Genomic DNA, 16,643 nt, shown 5'->3' with positions numbered 1-16,643 from the left:
GTGTAAAACGCAAAAATCGTATTGTTCTACTCTTATACGTGTAACAGTCAATTGAAGCTGAGTAAATACAGGAATTTTAAACTCTTGCTTATATCGTTATGTCTTTCAGGGTTTCCTTTGCCCACTCAGAGAACTTTGACTTAACAAAGCAACCAAACGTTTTTTTTAAGTGCGTCATTGATCCTCTCTAAACGGGGGGCAATAATCCTGTTTTAGTACTTCCAATCCAAATCCGGACTCAATTTACGGAACGTTATGCCTGCACTGCTGTCTCTGGTCAGTAAACCTTTCCGTGTTTCTACTAACTTTTCATCGGTCTCAGAGTCTGTGGCGAGGCTGTTGTGAGCACCGTAGCGTGTCAGCACTGACCTGACACTCGCTGACTCTTGACTAGCAGGAATGTTCCTTTAAGTCAGAGAAAAATGCAAAGAGATTGGGCGGAGCCGCAAGCCGCTGTCACTCTCGCAATATGCCTCAGATATATATCTGCGGGCGAAAGCAAGCAAATCAACTGAATAGGTAGCAGGTCTCGAGGAACAAAAAACCCCAGAACAAATCACGAGCTCGGTTCTTTGGCAAAGTATGCTGTATGACAAAGATGGAATACTTTTCTCTAGGTGTCTGATTTTGATCTGGTCTTTGATCACATCTGATTATTATTAAAAGGGAAACTACTGGCTTTGAACTTGTGGAGCTTTTTAATCGTGGATGAAATCTAGCATCTAGTTGCCACTTGAAGCAAGGTGTCGTGTTGCCCTATTCAAAGGGTCTCGGGCTGCTCTATTTTGCGAAATAACACCATTAGAGACGGTCTCTCACCAATAGGATTTATGATGTTCTGCACTTTGTTTGCTGTGATCGCCTTGACCTCACTACCTGGTATTCGTTCAGGTTAGTAGTTATTCTTTTTAAACTCCTCGGGTCAACATTTGTGTCAAATAGCAAAACATCATAATGGGCAATCTAGCGTTCCCGCTGTCAGAACAATGCGCGCGACAGTGACAAGTGCAGCACACTTCCATGAGTAATTCATGTTTACTGCAGCCGTTCACTTCTTTAGTCATGATATACTTAGTTAGAAAATATGTGCGGCCCATATCTTGTCGGATCACAATTTAGTTGAGATAGCCTATTGTGTAAAAAATTAATAACAGATTGATCTTAATATTATTTGTTATAACAACAACAACATAACATAGGCATCCATTGTGGTGTCCGTTGTTAACTGACACAAATGTAAACTGATATATGTTATTATGACCTTTTCGTTGAGATGAAACCCCCTTTGTAAAATAACCTGTGTTCGCGCGAGTTTTGGCAACAGAGAAGGCTCTTAAACATGTCAGTCTAGCCCGGAGGGTGTTCTTCAATCCCCCGCACAAAGCGTCTGGAACGCGTCTGAATGCTCATCCTGATCTTACCATAGCAACCCAAACTTTATCTGTGTCAAGAGTCCAAACTGTTGAGCCAAAGACAAGCAGGTGCACAATAACACTATTATCTCTGCAATATATTTCACTCTATGTACACAGAAACACACACACACACACAAATACATACACACATTCAACTCACTGACCCGGCCTCTCTCTCTCTCACACACACACACACGCCTAACCTGTGCCTTCATTCTTTCTGTACAGATATGGGTCGTGTGGGGGTAGCCCCTCGCTGTGAGAGCCGTGCATGTAACCCCCGCATGGGCAACCTAGTGCTGGGCCGCAGGGTCCTGACCCAAACCGTCTGCGGCTACAACGGCACCGAGCTCTATTGCTCTTACTCCGACCCTCCTGCCAGCGGAAGCTGCACTCCTGCCAAGTGCACCAAGTGCAACGCTGCCTTGCCCCTACAGGCCCACCTGTCTGCTGCCATGGCTGACTCCTCCTTCCGCCACCCCAACACCTGGTGGCAGTCTGCTGAGGGGGTGGAGTCAGAGACAGTGCAGCTCGACCTGGAGGTGGAGTTCTACGTCACCCACCTGATTGTTGTGTTCCGTTCTTCCCGCCCCTCCGCCATGACGCTGGAGCGATCGCAGGACTTTGGGCGCACGTGGAAGGCTCTGCAGTTCTACACCCACGACTGCAACGCCACCTTCGGTCTGGAGGAAGGAACAGCGGGGCCCGACGGAGCCTTCTGCACCTCCAAATACTCTGGAGCTTACCCCTGTACTCGAGGAGAGGTGAGGGCCAAAGTGTGGGGGTGTAACCCAGGAAAATACTATCTGTCTAGCAGGTGTTGGGTGTTAACACAACACTGAGTGGCTCAGACACACAACTCCTGTCAGCTCCTGCTCCTGACACACACACACACACACACACACACACACACACTGGAGAGATGGAGGGGCGGACGATAGACGAAAAACAGGAGGCAGCAGGCAAGTATGGAGACGACAATAAAAAAACGTAGATTGATTTGTTTCTCTAAACCGTGCCAGCACCATCAACATACTTAACCTGACAGGCAACATTACCAATGAGCACGTTAGCTGAGACCAGCCTGAAGGCCTTATGGGGGGGGGGGGGGGGGGGGGGGGGGGGGGGGGGGGGGTCTGTGGCACGAGAGGGCTCCCGGCGGCCCATTGATGTTAATTGAAACGGTATGTGAAGGGCCGCGCCTGGCTCCTCATCCAGAGTCCCACTCCTTGCCACTGCTCCTGCTTCCTGTTGTGATGTCATGTGTTTTGCATGTTTGCTCTGCTCTACCTTTTTCTGGCACAAGTCCCTATGCAAAATCTTGTCAAATTTTACTACCTGAATCTGCTCCCGTATCATAAATCTCTGTCCTGAAGAAGCATGCCATGGTGACTGAGGTGTGTGCGGGTGTTTTTGAGTGCGTGTGACGGTAGCTTGACCTATAACCTTTAAACTTAACTCTGAAGGCAGAAAATTGTCTCTAATTCTGCAATAGTAGAGCTGCTACCATGCATCCACCAGATCCTCTATCTGTCAGAATGTAACTGGTTCTTGCTATGGGCTGAAACCTTACAGAACCCTAACCCGACAGCTACACAGTTTTTGGCCTGTTTGAGGTGGTGAAAATAATGCTTGGAGAGAGGTGTCGGTGAGTGTTTCTGTTTCTGTTACTTGAACATCTTGAGTGTGTTCATGTCCAAATTGAGGTCAAAGGGCACACATAAATATGAAACCCCTGTCAGTCTTTTACACTCTAGCTCAACTCTGTGTCAAGTGTTGGTGTGTTTGTGGTATAGGTGCTTGGGCTTAACATAATAACAAACTATTATGTTGAGTATGTTCTTTTTGTGTGTGTGTGTGTGTCAGTGTGTGTGTATGTGTGCGTGTATATGTGTCTGCGTGCATGCGTGTGTGTGCCTTTTCATATGCGTGTTGGGTATTTAAACTCCTGCAATCAGATAAGAGTGAGCTGTGATGGATAGCAACGAGGTGGGGTGTCGTCGCTGGAAGCGATACAGGGAGCAGGGCTTCTCAGCTTTCCCTCCTCTCCTTTTCTCTCCTCAAACATGAAAGCATGTCATCTCTTGTGCTGATCGAGAGCATGTTTGTCTTTATGGAGTGGGAAATGATATGGGCTTCGAGCTCAGAGAAAAAAGAACGGCTTTAGTTTCTCTGTGAAGATCAGGGTTCCTGCGTTATTTATGAGGTCAGCTGGGCAGGAAGAATGTGTGTGTTTGTTATAAAGACCGTGACCTCCTTAGGGAGGGAGTAGGCCAGTCTGACCTCCACACACAGATCTGGATTCATGCATGTACATTAACACACACACCCATGTCACAGACATGTGCTTTATCTCTACTGCACTCAGACACAGACACACAACTCTCTGTCTGCGAGGGAGGAAGTGTTGCTTCTCCAATGGATGTTGGTCCTGCAGGCACCCCTCCCCCACCCCTGCCCCGTTCTCCATCAATGCCCATTGTCCCTGTTTACCAGATTACAGTCCACAGTGCTTTGATGGAATTAGCGCAGTTAAAGCCAGACTTACACTGTTTTTCAGCCTTAAACAGGAAGAAAGATTATGGGTGTAGTAAAGTCCCATGCTGCACTGATGGAAGTTTTTCGGTGAGACAAGTATGTGTGCATATTTGTGTGTCTTTTTCGTTGTTCCCATTTAACCATGGCCTCAGAACTTCCTGCAGCGAGAGCATCAGGAAGGCCTCTTATGGAATTTCTGTTGTTGAGGAATGCGCATTGGAGTGTGTGCGTGTGTGTGTGTGTGTGTGTGTGTGAGTGTGTGTGTGTGTAGGGAGGGTTTGGGAACATCCACCGGGGGTGTGTGATGGTGTTGCAGCAGTGTCGCCGGGCTGTCGCAGGGTCTTTGTCCGGGTCTGAGTTATGTGGGGCTGCATCTCTCTCCCACTCTTTGTCTCTCCCTTCTCTCCCGTGGACTGGTGCCCCTAACCCTATTTGTCGTGTTCCCTTAATTGCGGACCACAATGCCGTGACCCTGTGACCTTTTCCAACAACAGGGAAATTAATAGTGCTCCTCCCATCACACTCGGGGACAGTCATCTAGCCAATGAGAGGGCTGCGTGGGCTCCACTCACACTGTCACCCAAAAACACACACACCCCTCAGCCAATGATATCTATGGCAGGGACACACTCCCTACAATCACACACACTCCTCCATAGGAACACAGTTTCGAGCAATAACACACACCCCTTTCACAGTGCTTGGCAAGCATGAATACAAACTTTATAGGTATGAGTGTGTGTGTTGGGTTGCCAACTGCACCAAGGGTAGCCATTGCTCAGCGCCGGTTGTCATTGGAGCGCTGAGGTAAAAAGAAAACCATCCCTAATGGATGTCCTCACATAAAGAGGAGAGAAAGAAAGAAAAAGAGAGCGACTGAATTAAAAAAGGATTTTAAATGGTGCTTGACGGCTGTGACTGGTTTTGTGTAAAGCTGTTCGTGGATGACTGATTGGCTGATTGTTTGATTGACAGGTCATCTACCGTGCACTCTCCCAATGGGAGTCTCTAGACCCGTTCGGGGTGGCGGGCCAGGAGCAGCTGAGGGTGACCAACATCCGCATGCGTCTGCTGCAGCACCAGTCCTGTCCCTGCCAAGCCAAAGATCCCAGCCACCTGGACAAGGCTCCTCCCACCAAGCACTTTGCCATATATGACCTCATCGTGAAGGGAAGCTGCTTTTGCAATGGCCATGCTGAGCAGTGTGTCCCTGCACCTGGCTACCGTCCCGTCAGGGACAGGACCAACCATGTGGTAAGTGAGTTTGTGAGTGTGATGAGTGAGTGATTGGAGGAATTCGCCTTTCTCTTCCACGCGTCCTATGGTCTGTTTTGCTCTGTCTGCCCGGATGAAGAGCCTTTCCTGAGATAAGGATGAATATATCGATTCAGAACTGAGTAATCAAATCAAATGTATTTGTATAGCCCTTTTTACACGCAAGCATGTCACAGAGGGCTTTACATGCGCTCATAGAACTGCCCCTCAACCAACCTAAACCCTCAAGGATCTCTAGATGATAGAGAGAAAGAGAGAGAGAGAAAGTGCATCGAAAGAGGTGTTAATGGATATGGCTGATTCATGGTGGATGGTTAGATTAACAAGGAGTACAGTCAGTGGAACATCTATCTCCACTATCTCCACAAACAGTTCCTTAGCGCCTTTGAAGCTGAGCGCCTATTCTCCTTCACTCGTCAGTCCCAGAGAGTGGGGAAAATTGGCAAACAACAGTCCTGAAGAGGGCCGACCCCCCAAAAAAACACAAAGACATAAACATGTGTGTCTGAACTTCAGTTGATGGAAGGGTTCAGCGTTCAGCCTGTGACTGTGTCTGAGTTGATTAATGACTGTGGTTAGCACCCTGTAGTGTGTCTTTAAGGCAGATATATTGTACAAGCACTATAATCAGAGGTGTCTGTCTAGCCACCAGTCACACTATAAAGTGCTTTGCACACAACAGGTTGAGGCCTCCTCAGTTGACCAGGGTGCCTCATATATCAGTTTAGTAAATACATTGTCTGTCAACCAGAACAACTTGACCTAACAACTGGAACATAAGTGCGTTATGGAGCATTTGGTAAACACTCTGAGACACAGGGTTCGGAATGGGGTTATATAAGTACTTTCCTCCCCCTATCAGCAGTTTGTTTTTCTGTCTCTGTTTCGGCCCAGGGCGGCCATATCTGGGAAACCCAAACAACGAGAGCGCGACAAGGGAGATGCGTGCAAAGATTACTGCCCTGTAAACACACACACACACACATTTGTGTGTGTGTATGCGTGTGTATATGCGTGCGTGCATGTGTGTGCTTGTCGTCGCGGAAGCCCTTGGTTCTACTCACAACACTGTAATCAGCAGTGAAAGTGGCCTGGATGCAGAGCTATTACTGCCCAGACAGCATGAGGGATGCAGGAGCAACTAGGGGTGTTTTTCTGTGGTCACACACAAGTCCAAACCACATGGCCAAGGTGATTACGCTCTCTGTTTGGCTGCCACAAAGCCAGCATCCACCCCCTTACACACACACACACACCCACACACACACACACACACACACACACCCACACCCACACACACACTCATAGCCATCCAGGCCTACGTTCAGCTACTGGAGCGTTAGCAGCAATTAGCCCAGCAGGAGGAGGGGGTAGGAGGGGTGGCAGAGGGCAGAAGAAGGGGATCAGGGGGGCCAGGGGGCCCTGAGGGCAGGCCTTTGACCAATTCCGTGCCTCTCTGATTGTGTGTCTGATTAGGTGTTTATTGACTACATCTCACGCAGAGGGCAGTGCTGAACATAAACATACAATACACATGGGCAAACACACACATGCGGGCACACACACCCGCAAACACACACACGCACACACACGCAAACACACACACACTAAACACTTTCATCTTCCCCTTCCCACATCCAGAGGGTTTTGTCCCTCCCAGAACATTATGTGTGTGACACTACGTGTATGCCTGTTTAGGGGTGACAGATTACTACCAGAGGTTGTGTTTCGACAGGCCTGTAGATCAAACCCATGTCCAGCGATAAAGAGAAGTTGTAGGCCACGGCAGGGAGGGCTGGACTACGGCAGAGGGGCACAGGGGTGAAAGGTCAGGCAGCAGTTCTTGAAGGCCTTGGTGTTTGCGTTCTCCTGCCCTCTGAAAGGATGGGCGTCCGCCTCGCTGGTTTCCCTCACAAATCAAAAGACGATGTGAAAACAAGTCCTTAATCAGCAGTGTGTGTGTGTGTGCACGTGTGTGTGTGTGTGAGAGAGAGAGAGAGAGAGAGAGAGAGAGAGAGAGAGAGAGAGAGAGAGAGAGAGAGAGAGAGAGAGAGAGAGAGAGAGAGAGAGAGGGAGAGGGAAAGTGCGTGCCTGCTAATTGTCCCATATCACACTGGTAAACATGTGAAATTGGTTGGAATACCAGCTGTCTGGACAAGGGCCAACATCTCTCCTTTCCCCTCCTCCTTTCTGTTCTGTCCTCCCTGATGTTTTAACTGTTATTCACAAATTCCTCCAGCCATGTTCCTTAGTAGTTCTGCCCCCCTCGCTCATGTATGTCCTGACCTTGGATTATCACTCATTGAGCTGGAGCATTAGTGATAAGGTATAGGGTTGCCTGGGGCCACGGGGCTGAGGGCTGGGTATAACAGGGACCGTATGGTCCAGGACTGGGAAGTAGGAGGTCCGGGGGTTGAGGGCAGGGGCAGTTCATGAGGGATGAGGGACAAAACGCTTGTGTTAACATTTGTCCCCTTTTTCCGTTCTGCTTCTTGTGTTTAACCTTCTCTGAATGGCACACAGGAGGAGAGGGCGGTAAGGCTACACACGCTGTGGGAAACTAGCGCATGGGTTAGTGTGTGTGTGTGCATGAGTGTGTGTTGTGTAGTGTGGTCTGTTTGTGTTTGCGAATGCCAGCATGTGCGGGTCTGTTAATGTGTTTGTGTGTCTGTGTTTCTGTCCCCTCTGTGACTCACTGTAACCCAAACAGATAAAGCGCTACCTCAGATGGCTTGTCAACCTCCCCCCTAGAGCACATCATTATCCAGCATGCATGACATTCCAACTCACAGGAATGACAAGGAGATTGTTATTGTGCTCTCGGTGCAGCATACTTCCACTTTTCACGCACACACACACACACACACACTCAAGCCGCAAACACACACACACACATATAGACTCACACACAAACTCAGACTCACTGCGCTCTTTTCAGACCCGAGGCCTGCTCGTTTCCAGTGATGAAGCCAAACAATCAATCTCCATTCAGCAATTACAGGACAGGACCTGAAAGAGACCAGGAAGGGGAGCCCCCGACCCCCAGGGGTTAGAGAGGGGTGCTGAGGCTCTCTCACGTGGGAACAGCTCTCTCCTTCACACTGACCTCTTTGTTTCTCTCTCTCTCTGTCTCCCCCTTCCTCTCTCTTTCTCTGTCTCTCTTTCTTTTGGTCTCTCTCTCTTTCTCAGGTTCATGGGAAGTGTGTGTGCAGACATAACACGGCAGGTGACCACTGTGAGCACTGTGCTCCACTCTACAACGACAGACCCTGGCAGCCCGCTGACGGCCTGACTGGGGCTCCGCACGAGTGCCACAGTGAGTCACTGTCAACTACACACACATCACACACACAACACACACACACTTATCACACACACCTATCACACACACACACCTATCACACACACACACACATCACATACACGCCTATCTCACACTCACACACACCTATCACACACACACACACACACATGCATAAACACATATACACACGTGCCGAGACACATGCATACATCCAGCCATACACATCACCTCTGTTGAGAACATGCTGTACATTCAGATCCTTCCAGGTTCAGGTTACTTTATTTGTACCCGTAGGTACACAATAGGAAGAAAAGGTGTCGAATGATCGATGCTGTGCAGTGTCTGTGTCACTGACATTCGGTTCTCTTTAACGCATAGAGTGTAAGTGCAATGGGCACGCTCAGAGCTGCCGCTTTGATTGGTCGGTGTGGCGTGAGACGGGCCAGCGCAGCGGAGGTGTGTGTGACTGTCAACACAACACTGAGGGACTCCAGTGTCAGAGCTGCAAGACTGGCTTCTACAGAGACCCCCAGAGACCAGTCACTTCCCCAGACTCCTGCAAACGTAAGACACGCGCACACACACACCTATACAAACACACACACACACACACTCATCCACTGGCACAGCAAACCCATTCCTGCATGGAATGCTGATGACTGGGACGACAAGCGGAGACTTGCAGGATGACGCTGTTCCCAGTGGGCATCACCTGGCTGCTAGTGAGCATCAGTCCACTGTGTGGGTGTGTGTCCACGGGTGTTTTGTCTTTCACACGGCTTTGGCTTCCACCTCAGGATAACACACACGTTAGTCATGAGACAGGGCCGTCGTTAGGCCATGAGTCAAACCCCGCCCCCGTCAAGCTCTTCCTGTGAGTCACGGCACTTGCGTGGCTCCAACTCTGTGGTGACACGCCGCCTGGGTCACGTGTGGGTGAGTGTGCCCGTGTGTCTTCCCTTCTCCAGTCTGCGAGACCTTAAGTAAACATGAGATATCCATCCATAAACACAGGGCAGTGGCTACATTCTCCCTTAGATTATCTAGCCTGATGGGACCTAGTCATATCAGGCTCGCAGGTATGCTGGCACCTGGGGAAGACGCTCACCTCTGTGTGTGTGTGTGCATGGGCGTGTGTGTGTGCATGTACACATGTCATATTAGTGGCAGCTCCATCTCAGCGATAGAAGCCAGATGTGCACTGGGCAGGTCACACTGTTGAATGATGGGATTGAGGGCGCAGAGAGGAATGGAGTGTTCTAGAAAGAACAAGCTTGGCGATGCAGCGGGGTTGGGAAACATACTGTAGATACTGACACTGAAGGAATTTCCCTCAGTCTCAAGAATCTTTTTTTTTTTCATTTTAGGCATTGTGGGGCCCTTTAAAGAAAACACAATGTCAAGCAGCGTACAGTACAAGCACACACACACACATGTGTTTGAGAGAGGTGTGTGTGTGTGTGTGAGACATACGTGTTTGTTTTTGTAGTGGGTGTTTTCTGTCATTGTTCAGGCAGCTGCTCTGTCACGTATCACTACAAACTCACTCACTGAGCACACACACACACACGCATTCGCTTAGAGAGGGTGATTTCAGGCATGCATGTGTCAGTACGCTGACAACTCTGCAGCTGAGGTGGCAGTATTGTGACTGTATGACTGACTGGATGATTCACTTCTGGAGGCTACATACAATACTTTCAGCTGAACCTGATTCCTTCGAGGAAGGCAATAAAGATAGCATGGTGGAGCATCTAATGGCTGCTGACATGTCTGGTCGTCCCGGATCCAGACGGCTGGGCTTCCTGGCCTCCGTCTGCCTCAGGGGTACTGATGGACAGCTGGGATTTTCCTGTGACTCTGTCAACTGGTATTTACAAGGAAGCTGATACGGAGATGTACAGAGTGAGACTAAAGATAGGGCTTATCTTTGTTGCCCCTAGCGACAAGTCTGATAATGCAGCAATCTGTCTGGGATCATAGACAGTGGAGAAATGTGACATCATCTTCCTGCGCCAAGACAGTTACAGACGAGGAGAAAGGGACACAGGGGGTCTGGCATTGGGTATGGAGGCAATTACTGCCAGTTGGTTGGAATGAGGGGTTCAAGCATCATTAAACAACAGAAATATGGCCCCTAACTACCCCCCCTCCCCTTCTCCTAGTCTCCCCTCTGTCTCAGATTAGGGCAGGTTTATGGGCGGTAGCGAGGTTGTTACTTTCCCCCCTGCAAGGGCTTTCTGTCTTCTTCTTCACTGACTTTGAGGACAGCCAGCCTGTGTTTCTCAGTCTTTTGTGTGTGTGTGTGTGTGTGCGGGTATGTGTGTGTTTGAATGTTTGGTGTTTGTTTGGTTGCCGAGCAGAGCAAATACCTCCTGTGTTTCTTGGTATCTTCTGGCCTGTTATTATGCTGCTTAATGTTTAAAGAACACACTATCAGCAGAGAATTTGACTGAGGGAGAAGAATGGAGTAAAAACTCTGTGTGTGTCTGTGTGTGTGTCTGTGTGTGTGTGGTTGATCTGATAAGAGATGACAGAGAGGCCATTGTATTACAAGATCCTGAAAAACTTGGACTGCTCCACTCCAGTCCAGAGTCCTGCTAGAAGTTGTGTGTCTGTCTCTCCGCCTCCTGCTCTTATCAAGTCCTCCTCCTCCAAGGCTCTGCAACACTGTGGCATACTCAGTATGTGTGTGAGACTGAGTGTTGTGTGTTGTGTGCCTAGATTGAAGCAAATGCTAAGTCATTTACTGTTTGACTTGTTACTTATTGAGTTAACTTGTGTGTTTTTGGGGGACTTTACTTGACTTGGCTGTGGTCTAGTACGTAGTTAATAACTCAATTTTCCTGGGGAATTTACAGTATTGAATTGGTTGAGGTACAGTTGTCTCTCTCCACTGATGTTCCCTGATGGTAAAGAATGTTGAAAGAAGGAAATGTCAGACCCATCACACGTTGTGGCTCGTGCCAGGCAACCACTTCAATGGAACTCAGCGCTTCTCCTCTCTGGCCCCCTATTACAGCAGCAGTATCTGGTACAATGTGCCTTTTATGAAATCTCAGGAGGTTTCTTATGTAGGTATTGTTTGTCTGATGTGTCCGCTCTGTCCCCCAGCATGCAGCTGCCACCCCCTGGGGTCGATGCCCTTTCACCTGGGCGGGAGCTCGCTGTGTGACCCCACCAACGGCGACTGCATTTGCAAACCTGGCGTAGGCGGAGCCCACTGCGAGAGGTGCATGGTGGGCTACTGGGGTTTCCATGACTACGGTTGCCGTCCTTGTGACTGTGCTGGAGACTGCGATCCTTTCACGGGAGACTGCATGACAAGGTGAGAGATGCAAAAAAAAGCAGCATTCATTCTCATGCAATAAGGATGTACAGGTTACCTGAATGTGTGTGGGTGTGTGTGTGTTTGCAGCTCAGACCTGGACCTTTATAACCTGGAGGGAAACTCCAGTGAGCCGGCTCGGATCTTCAGACCGGACGAGCTCTTCTCTGCCCTTCATTATTCAGGTAAGAAATGAGACGTTATGTTGTGTGTGTGGGCATGTATGAAAATGAGGGTATGTATTCTATTCCTCAGTTCAGTGAGGAATGTGTTACAAACTCATAGTTGATTGTTAGTCAAAGTCAGGGTACATCCTTACAAGGAAAGAGAGAAGGTGTGTGTGTTTGTTTGTGTGTGTGTGTGTGCGTATGTGTCCTCGTGAGGGAATGAGAATGTGGAATGTTTCCAAATTCCACTCCAAGACCTCCCAGGGCCTAAAGCTGATGCAAGCAAATTCTTCCTCTTTAAATGTACACACACCCTCCTAACACATAGACACACTAGCTAGCAGTCATAGGCCAGTTGTTGTATTGACATTATTGTTGTGTGCCCTGCAGAGAAGTGTGAATGCAAGGAGCAGGTCCTGACCAACAGCAAACTCTTCTGTACCATGAAGTTCGCCTATGGTGAGGAATCACCATGTCTTTGCATCTGTCATCTCTCTAGATATTCTAGATGATATATTGAAGCTTTTTGCTCCACAAGCTTGAAACTTTCTCTCGCTGAGTCTTCCTACCTCTCTCCTTCCCCCCCACTCTCTCTCTGTCACTCTTCCTGTCTCAGTTCTCAAGGTGAAGGTTCTGTCGGCTCATGACAAGGGTTCCCATGCTGAGGTGGAGGTGAAGGTCCAGAAGGTTCTGAGTCAGAACACCAAGGTGAAGATTCAGAGGGGCAGAGTCACCCTCTACCCAGAGTCCTGGACAGCGCGAGGTTGCACCTGCCCCATCCTAAACCCAGGTAGGTTTCAGTTTCATACATTTGCACACAAACACACACAGTACGGTTGATGATTTCAGACCATTCCTATCTCACTGAACTGACTAACCACGTTTTCTGTTTGACCCTGCAGGTGAGGAGTATCTGGTAGCAGGACATTCAGACCGTAAACAGGGTCGTCTCCTGGTCAACATGAAGAGCTTTGTTAAACCCTGGCGAGCCAGCTTGGGACGCAAGGTCCTCACGCTACTGAAGAAAGACTGCACTTGGTAGACAGATGATAGAGACGTGCAGAGAGATAGAAGGAAATAGAGAGAGCGAATGACAAAAAGACTGACATGGATTTTTTTTTATTCTTGGTTCTCTGAATGGGGGAGTGGTCTCATGAGGCCTTCTGCAGACTCTAAATCTCCGCCCCCACCCTGCCCTGGGCCAATAAGACAATGAGGTTGCAAGAGGACTTACAAACTCTGCACGCCTGTCTTTCTGAGAGACTACACGCATCCAGCACACACATGCATACACATGCACACACACGTACCCCATCTCTCCCTCTCTAGCACTTTAGCCCAGGACAGATGGGCCACCAGTAGCAGGGACTTATGGACTGTACCACAGGAAATTCACACATGAACAATTCACACGTGACCCCTCTTGAACCGCAGGATCCATCCAGCAGTACAGATGGAGGGCCATGACTGGTGTTCCATGCGTCCTGTTACAGTGAACCCCTCCACTATTTGTGACAGATACACACATGTATAAATACACACAATGATGTTGAAAAAGCCATACAAACCACTACTAGTGGTCTAGCTAGTCCAGTGTGTGTGAGTTTGAGGGTAAGTGGTTTAGTCCAGGTGAATGTATTTGTTTATGTTTAATAGTGTGTGTGTATGCAAAGGTTGAGAGTATTTGTGAATGGATGTATTTCTGGAGAGTTCACATTCATTTGTTTATAATTTGGGCAGGATAGCCTTGTGAGATGCAGCTTCTCCTTCATAGAGGTGGTTCTAAATAAAACAACCTTCCATGAAAAACAGGTTATACAGTGGAGATAATACTGTATATTACTCTCAATGCACATTATTGAGAGTTATTATTGTTGTTATTATTATTACACTGTTACTGTGAGCTGCTGTGTAACATCACTGTACAGAGATCTGACATTTCTCTTCTGATCACCTTTATTTCTTCCTTTGTGTTCCTGTACAGTATTATTTGTATATATCTATATAAATATGATGATCTAAATCTATTTTCTTTCTCTGATTATTTATTGGAATACAAGGTATGTAGACGTGATTGACAGCTGTGTATTAGGGGCACATGTTTATCTTTATAGACTTTCCTCTCAGTGGAATGTCTCCCCTCCTGGTAAAATAACATAGATATGTCCTAGACAAACAAACAAGACCCACATACACACACTATCAGATACAGTGAGACTCTTGTTAATATATTTTGCCTGGAGAGCCTTGAAATACTTAAGATAAACTTGACAAAAATATCCTTATCATCACATACTCTTTGTTTCCCTTCCTTCTCACTCTGTCTCCTCAGGTTAGGTAATACATCGCTCCCAAAACTCATGTATTCGCACGGACCCCCAGAATGTTGACCATAACAGAGAGAGGTGGGAGAGCACACAAAGTGTTAGGCTTTAGGGAGCGTGTGTTTGCTGCAGCGTTCCCAAAGTTCCCATCACAGTGACGTGGTTGGTCTGGAGGTGCTAAGTTATTCCAGACATGCCAGGTAGCTGATGCCACTCTGCATTGTGCCAGGTCAGAGGTCACACAAGGCCTGATCAGGGAGATTGGAAGAGGCAAGTTAAATGTCAAGGCTACGGGAATCTGGCCCACACAGACCCAAGCAATTACTATGGTCCTTACAAGGTTGGAGCTGGCCTTGGAGTATAGACACAACAACAAGAAACCCGGGCCCACGGGCAGCTGTGAGACGGACCAAACTCACATTGCTCCTCTCCACCACTTTCACTTTTTGTCTCTCTTTTTCTTCTTGTTTGCTCTCACACACATATTTTACCCAATTCTACGTGTTCTCAGATGAACAGTCCATATGTCATGATAAATGGAAGTAAAACTGTGTGTGTGCATAAGGGGTTAGATGGGTGTGGGAAACTGGTTTATTCAGAGGTGTTTGTAATGGTTGTTATGAGTATGCATTATGGATGTGTGTTTGTATGTGTGTCTGATATGCTTGTGTGTATATTGTATGGACATGGTTTGTGTATGGTGTGTCAGTGTGGACACAATGCCCCACTTGTGTGCTATAGAATGGAGTTATGGTCTTTGTTCTGTCAGCATACTTGTCTTACCATTGGCCCAGAGCAGGCTTGGGGACAATAGCCCTCCCCCTCTACTCCCCGGAACCCACAATACCCCTCTTGAGCACCCAGCACAGGGAGGGAGACCCCTGAAATAAGCCATGCTGTGGAACACACACCCAAACCTCTGCTGTGCAAGAGGAAGGACAAACTGATAAAGAGATAGAGTGGGAAAGAGGGGAAAATAGAGGAGAGTTTCTTGTGATTAATGTATGTGTATGAGAGGGAGGCAGAAGGGTAGGTGGAATTGGTAGATATGAACTTGTGTCCAGTACTAGCATGGTTTAATATATGTCATGTGTTATCCTTATTACCCTTATTAATCAGTTTTGATTAAGAGGAAATAAAGAAAGGGGAAAACCCGACTAAAACCCTTCATTCATAACTGTCAGCAGTCACTCTAAAAACACATTGAAATACCATCACTCTCTCTCTAAAACTATTCACACTCTGACACACGGGAATACTTCTTCACCAAAAGTACAGAACAAGCCAGAACAGAGCAGTGTTGACATAGTAGAAGGACTGAGACACAAGTGCTGATTATAATGAACTGCATTGCTAATGACAGCCTGATGTCACTGACTCATTATGGACTACGGAGACAGACATTCTAACTGACTAGGGGAATTCTTCATTCTCAACGACTAAATCAGATCCAATCAGCGTTATGTTTACTCATAAACATCACTACATGGAACCATATGAATATGTTAACTGTCAAAAACAGACTCAAATAAATTGTTAAAAAAATGTTTGTTTGTTAATAAATTATAAATAATTTCCTTCCTTTTAATCAGCACTTGTGTTTTAACTACAACCAAGAACCAACATAAAACCACTGGATGTTTTGATTTTCTTTCTCAGAAACATTTACCTGCTCTAATGAAAACAGGAGATGTGTGTTTGTATTATGTGAGGGAGAAAAAGATGGAGGGGGGGGGGGTTAGCGTGTGTAGACTTGAAAACTCAGAAAAAGGCCTCGGGACATAGAGGCAGAAAAACATTAAAAGTGATTCGACAGGAATCAGATGAAAGATCTACACAGCACACACATACCTGTTTTATCACTCACTCAAAGGTCCTCAATTCCTGTTATATAGCAGCCTATTGTACTGTTTGTTTCTGACAGAGAACGAGACAGGAAATATGTGTCTTCTAGAGTTTTCTCTCAGTCAGCCATTGGAGTGATAGCTGGCAGTGCTTGCTGAGCTCTGAGAGCAAGAGACTCAATGCTAAATGGCTTAATGCTAACCCGTGTCTGATAGTATCACCTGCCCTCATTATCCAGCATAGAGCTATAGAGCTGGTGTAGACCTGTATCACACAGAGAGAGAGAGAGAAGAGAGAGAGAGAGAGAGAGAGAGAGAGAGAGAGAGAGAGAGAGAGAGAGAGAGAGAGAGAGAGAGAGAGAGAGAGAGAGAGAGAGAGAGAGAGAGGAGAGAGAGAGAGAGGAGAGAGAGAGAGAGAGAGAGAGAGAGAGAGAGAGAGAGAGAGAGA

General features: G+C 47.5%; 1 protein-coding gene across 2 annotated transcripts; it reads left to right on the top strand.

Moving 5' to 3' along the window:
* The first annotated feature begins 465 nt into the window (after positions 1 to 465).
* ntn4 (netrin 4) lies at positions 466 to 15,660 on the top strand. 2 transcript variants are annotated; one of them, XM_047022848.1, is made up of 10 exons: positions 466 to 891; positions 1,644 to 2,179; positions 4,929 to 5,207; positions 8,418 to 8,544; positions 8,911 to 9,096; positions 11,647 to 11,860; positions 11,951 to 12,045; positions 12,418 to 12,486; positions 12,644 to 12,817; positions 12,930 to 15,660. In XM_047022848.1, exons 1-10 carry the CDS (start codon positions 831 to 833, stop codon positions 13,067 to 13,069), a joined length of 1,881 nt encoding a protein of 626 aa, XP_046878804.1. In that variant the 5' UTR covers positions 466 to 830; the 3' UTR covers positions 13,070 to 15,660. The 2 variants fall into 2 exon arrangements, with proteins under 2 accessions (XP_046878804.1, XP_046878805.1); XM_047022849.1 differs by lacking the exon at positions 466 to 891 and adding an exon at positions 898 to 1,481.
* The last annotated feature ends 983 nt before the right edge of the window (positions 15,661 to 16,643 follow it).

The sequence above is a fragment of the Hypomesus transpacificus genome, chromosome 7 (genome assembly GCF_021917145.1).
Source record: "Hypomesus transpacificus isolate Combined female chromosome 7, fHypTra1, whole genome shotgun sequence".
Classification (NCBI taxonomy): Eukaryota; Metazoa; Chordata; class Actinopteri; order Osmeriformes; family Osmeridae; genus Hypomesus; species Hypomesus transpacificus.
Note: the sequence above shows the minus strand (reverse complement) of the source record. Positions and strands in the feature narration are given on the sequence as shown.